The 6,000-nt window shown below is 28.8% G+C and overlaps 1 protein-coding gene across 1 annotated transcript in view; it reads left to right on the top strand.

Annotated features, from left to right (window-relative positions):
- LOC100211674 (ribonuclease 3) overlaps positions 1–6,000 on the top strand; it is a 64,583-nt gene that overhangs the window by 11,134 nt on the left and 47,449 nt on the right. The window contains exon 5 of the mRNA XM_065790524.1: positions 1,912–1,952. Within this exon, the coding sequence (XP_065646596.1) occupies positions 1,912–1,952 (41 nt within the window). The remainder of the gene's footprint in view (positions 1–1,911; positions 1,953–6,000) is intronic.

Genomic DNA, 6,000 nt, shown 5'->3' with positions numbered 1-6,000 from the left:
AGGTTGCTACTCTTTATTGTGCTTCTGATTCTATTCTCTACCATTACAAATATACCAGAAAATACAAAATTGTATTGTAAGTTAAAATTCGAAAATATAATTAGGGTAGAAAAAAAAACAACTAATAGGTTAACATTCAAGATGTGTAGCTTCATCGACTGACAAATAGGTAAACATGTAAGGAGTGCTTTAACATCAACTGACAAGTAGGTAAACATGCGAGGAGTGCATTTCTTTTCTTCACAATTTCAGCTTTATTTTCTATTTTGATATTAATCTGGAAAGTCTCTTTTTGAATTTATTCAATTTGGCTGTTTTTGATACTGTTACTACTACCCACTTTTTGTTTGTGTTGGGAAATTATTCCATTTTTCAATTAAGCCGATTGTTCTTCAACTAGTGTATTTAAATTGCTGTTACCCTTGTTTTTAAAACTATTTTTTACATATATGCCACTGTGCATCTATCTTGTTTAATTCGTAGTGGTCAAGAAATAGCTGTTGAGGTATAATCAGGTGTACATTGTGTACATCGTTTTTTTAGCTGTACACTGTACATCGTTAAAAAACTGTACTATGCAAGTGCCATACATATGTGCTGCACATCTTATCTGTTGTATACCTTATTCAAAATGTATCAGATGGGGTGTTCTTGGGTCAGATTTGTTAGATGGAGTTTCACAATGTGCCATGTAGATTCATTAGTACTTACAACTTATATTCTGTACTGCTCTGTAAATTTTGCAATTTGTTTATTTTTTTGTTAATTTTTTTTCCTTTTCTAATTTAGCATTTTTTTTGGCCATTCTTAAAAGTAATGTTTTTGTCTAAGTTTTTTATAAGGGGTTAAAAAGTACATCATGTTAAATTTATCTTTTGATTAGAAGTATAATCTTTGCACTCTTGCGCAAAGGTTTTGTTCAGCATAAAGTGCTTTTGAATTTAAATTACTTAAATCTCTGCTGGGAAGCCAATATTATTTTAAAGTTAAATTTAATATTTGACGTTTATTTGATATTTGTCAAATATCAAATATACGTCAAATATAACTTATATTTAGTTTGATTTACTGAATGGATCACAGTAAATTTACCTTTGAACTAAATCAAAACAACCAGTTAAGTTACTACAGTAACTTACAGTTACTCAACTATGAAATTTACTTAATATACTCAAAGACTCGCAAAAATTAGCCATATAAATGTTTCTATTAATATCTTATGTTGTTAACATACGATATAAGCTTCTAACTAAAAATTATTTTAACAAGGAATCTTGAATAGAATATAAAAAATGCGATACCATTTTTTTATATTTTATTAAAAGCAATATCAAGATCAAACATTTTCTATAAATATGCAAGTTGTTTTTAGGAATTTTATTTAAAAAGAAATCTCTTTAAACAAAAGAAATTTTAGTCTTCTAAAATTCTCTTGCTTAAATAATTTTGCGATTAAAATTTGAAATTGAAAAAAAAAATAGTACAAGTTTAAAAGAATTTTAACGCTCAATAATTATAAATTTAATTCAGTGGCATCCTTAATACCCAGTCCGTAACATCCAACATAGCGAGAATTTTTGCTGAAAGTTAAACGTAAATCTAGCTACAGTAACAATATTAGATTTAGAACATAGTGCGAGTAAGTAAGGAGGTTTTATTTAAGTTTTAAGTGATTTGAATAGTTAATTATATTTTGGGTTACAAAAAATTTTTTTTTTCGTAATTTTTTTTTGCATTAATTCAAGCCTTGATTACTATCATTTCTATTTTGAGTCATTACATATAAAAATAGGTTAAGAAATGTTTTATTTTAAACATTTAATGTTTTAACTTGTTAATAATGTATAAGTTTAATTTTATTCATATATTAAAAACTTCTTTTTGTGTTTTAATTTTTTTTTCTTTTTATAGAATTGGTCAGTGAGCATATATTATATAACAACACGAATAAAGTGAGAACTTTTAAAATTTGTATTTTTACTTAAAATCTGAATTTATAATTGTTTTTATTTACTTTTATTTGTTATTCTTATTATATATTATTTTTATGGTAGTCAATTTTTTATTCTATTTATATTCTGTTATTATTTTATTTATTAATTATTAACTTTCTTTATTGGTAAGTCATTATATGAAAAACCTCTACAAAGTTGGAACTCTTTATCTTTATGTCATAGTCACTGTGCTATTGAGCAAGGTTGTTGTGTCCACAAAAAGCATTTTATCGAGAATGTGCATCAAATTTATGTGATTAGTCAGTGCTCTTCTTACAGCAACAATCTAAACACAACAAAGCAGGATGTTTGCAGCTTTACAATCACTAATGAATTAACAAAAAGTTGAAAGTTAACTTGTTCTTGATATATGCGATATTTATATCAAATAAAAGGAAAAATGTCTCTACTAGAAAAAAAGAAAAAGGAAAGCTCACCACTGAAGAAATTAATGATGTGAGAAAGAGATAGAAAGATATTCTTGTATACTGTTACTCTGAATGAAGAAATTGGGCTATTTTGAATTCAAGCTGAAAAATCTGATTCCATGGGTTTGTTGGTTAAAGCCAATGCTATTATGCGGAAAGTAAAAGAAAAGGATACTCTTATTGAACAGCTGGATAATGCTATTGTAAAATTAGATTCATTTTAAAATCATTTAAATTAATTCATCTATCTTTTTCAATTGTATAATATCTTTTTCAATTGTATTTTAAGTTGTGGAGGAAGTTGTAAATAAAGGAGGAGAAATGATTATAAAACAAACTGGTCACTTGCACTCAAAGTTTAGCATAATAAACTTGTTAAACTATTTCAATCAATAGACGATTTAAGTTTTTGTCAAGATGTAATAAATGAGGGGAGATAGGAAAGGAGGGTAGGAGAAAGGGGGGTATTATTAAACAGGAGGATAGAAATTTTTATTTTTATTTCTTTTAAGTGAATTTATATTTTTTAATTTTGAAGACCTAAACCGGTCTCAATAATTAGAAAATAAAAACTGAAATTTTTTTTTGAAGCTTTGAGATACGGTTTCTTTTTTCATCAAAAATGTTCATAAAATCAAGAATGTGGACTCCCAAAAGAACTCTGGCTTTGAATCTATTTTTTCCTGGTCTTTGGTATCCACAACCTTTAAACATGTTGGTTGAGTTATGATCTGCAAAATATAAAAGATTTAATGGCTTGGGGCTTATTGTTTTTAAGCCCGGAGTCTCGTAGTCCTCGCTGCCATTATACCTAAGGACTTCAGGTTCAAAAATTGGTTACTCCTTTTAACTAAAAGTCTTAAGAAATTTATCACGAGAAATTTATCAGCTACTCACTTAAGTAGATATGTTGGAAAAGGAAAACCCCTTTTACTATCTGAGCTTCCCACTGCAAGGGATGTTTTATGATATCGAATATTTTTGAGAGAGGCCAGTGACCTTAATAAAAGAAACTATACTGTTGATAAACTAGTTAATGATATGACTCTAGCTTTATCTGCTCAATGGAAAAAATTTAATTGCAAGTTTTTACATCCAGTAGTAATAAAAGAATGTAGTATTAAAGCTAAACTGAAGTATCTGTGGGAAACTGCAGTTAAAGTCCGAATTGGAAACGCAAAAAAAAAATCAATAAAGGATAGTTTTATTCCAAAAATTGACAAACTTGTTGATATTTTATCCTGTAAATGTTTAATATTTTGTTGAGTATGGTTGTGATCAAGGCTGTAAAAAGCAGACACATTAAATGTATGTGTGTACATGAAAATAAAACAAGTTGTAAAGAGAAAAGAGGAGTATCAGCAGCAGTTAGAAAAGAGAGTTAAAAATTTAAAAAAAGAAAAACTCAACCAAATGGTTCCAGAAGATAATAATTGCTTTGCACAGATTAATCAAGTAATAATATAGTAAATAACTCTAGTATAACGATTTTTAGAGAAATTAAATCTAGTTGATCTAGTGATTTATAAAAATATCTCAATATCTTTTTTTTACTTTTTAGATTTTTATAAACCATTAACTTAATGATAATAACAAAAAGTTTAATTTTTGTATTTATTTTTTTTAGATTAAAAAAACAAATAAAGTTGACTTAGAACCAAATATTTCTAGAGAACCAGAACCCTCCAATAATATTGTAAAAGTTTATAACAGAATGGACATAACAAAAATTGCACTTGCTAGTACTGCAGAAATTGCGATAGCAGCACTTATAGATGTAAAAATTATAACAAAGAATGATACATTGATAATTATTGATCACAGCAAGGTTAAAAGGGCCCAAGAGAAGTTAGCAATTGAATTAGATAATAAATTTGATAAAGATCTTGAAAAAAATGTGGTTTCCTGTATTTTTTTTTGATGACAGAAAAGATAATACAAAAGTATTAACGGAATTTGATGGTAGGTATTTCCCTGTTCTTCTTAGGAAAGAACATTATTCTGTAGTTACTGAACCAGGTGGTAGATATTTATTTCATTTTGTTCCCGATAAGATCACAGAAAACATACTGAGGTAATTGCAGACTACTTGGTTAACTGGTTGGTGGAAAGTAATTTAGGAACACAACTAAAAGCTTTAGGAGGAGACAGTACAAATGTAAATACTGGTTGGAAAGGTGGTGTGATGCAGTGGGTGGAAAGAAAATTGAGAAAGAGATTAGTGTGGATTGTGTGCGATCTTCACACAAATGAGTTATGGTTAAGATGTTTGGTCAGGGCTACTGGGAAAGATGTTAAATACAGCAACAAGTCTTGAAATTATTCCTAGATTTACAAAAATTGATGTTGGGCCTGTGTTAATTGTTCTTAGCCCTGAAGTAATAAAATGTTTAAGTACTGATCAGAGTTATGCTTACGGAATAACAAAAGCAATAAGGTCTGGTGATTTACCTCAGCAGTTAGCAATGCTAGAAATAGGACCTGTTTGCCATAGCAGGTGGCTCACAACAGCATTAAGATTTTGCAGGATATGGGTTTCTCAGCATGGATTATATGGTACCAACCTTCAAAATCTTACATAGATTATTGAGTTTATTGTTGGTGTTTATACTCCAATCTGGTTTAACATAAAAGTTAAATCATGTTGGGTTGAGGGACCAAGACACGTTTTATACCAATTAGAACTCCTCAGAAGCCAGAGGAAACCAGTTCTTGATATTGTAATGCCCACAATTAAAAGATCAGCTTAGTATGCACATTCAGAAGCTATTTTACAAGCAATACTGGTGTTTATAGCTATAGACATCGAAGAATACCTGATATTAACATTGATGCTAAAAATCTTTTTAGTTTGATAGACTGGAGCAATAACAGAACCACCTTTGACATACAGTTTTACATCTTCGGATATTAAAGATTTAATTAATAACCCCATGGTTGTTCCCCAAAGGAGTTCACATACACAATCAGTTAAGAGCTGTACACAGGTACAGCTAGTCACAGAAGCTGCAGGACATGTCCACACATCAGAAAGAAGAGAAACTTACATAAGAGCCCAATTTATTAGCAGAGAGTTGATGTCTGCTAATAGGAGCAAGAAAGACATGATGGAACTTCTAAACTAGACTTAAATAATAAATAATAATCTGAAACTTAAGGTTGCATTTTATAAAAAAATTGGATCCTTTCACATGGAATTCCCCATAAGAATATTGAAAAATAGATAAAACCAGTAGAAAGAGAATCATCTCTATTCAAATATGTTAAAATAATATATAAGTCACTTTTCAGCCATTTTATTTTTATAAGAGTTTAAAACAGAGTCTTGAATATGGTTCTTTTTTTATTTACTATCGTAAGAACATGGGAACAAAAACTCATTCAAAATAATTTTGTCCCTATCTTTTAGAAAATTCCATTTTAATACTGATTATGTAAATTTTTAATAATAAAAAATGGGTTCTTCACAATACTTAAATAATAAATACTTCACATTTCAATCATGGTATGCAAAGAAAGACAAAACTTAGGTGCTGAGTGGGCTTTAGGTGGTTTCACTTGGACAAAGTATTCAATTT

The sequence above is a fragment of the Hydra vulgaris genome, chromosome 02 (assembly GCF_038396675.1).
Source record: "Hydra vulgaris chromosome 02, alternate assembly HydraT2T_AEP".
In the NCBI taxonomy this organism is placed as follows: Eukaryota; Metazoa; Cnidaria; class Hydrozoa; order Anthoathecata; family Hydridae; genus Hydra; species Hydra vulgaris.
Note: the sequence above shows the minus strand (reverse complement) of the source record. Positions and strands in the feature narration are given on the sequence as shown.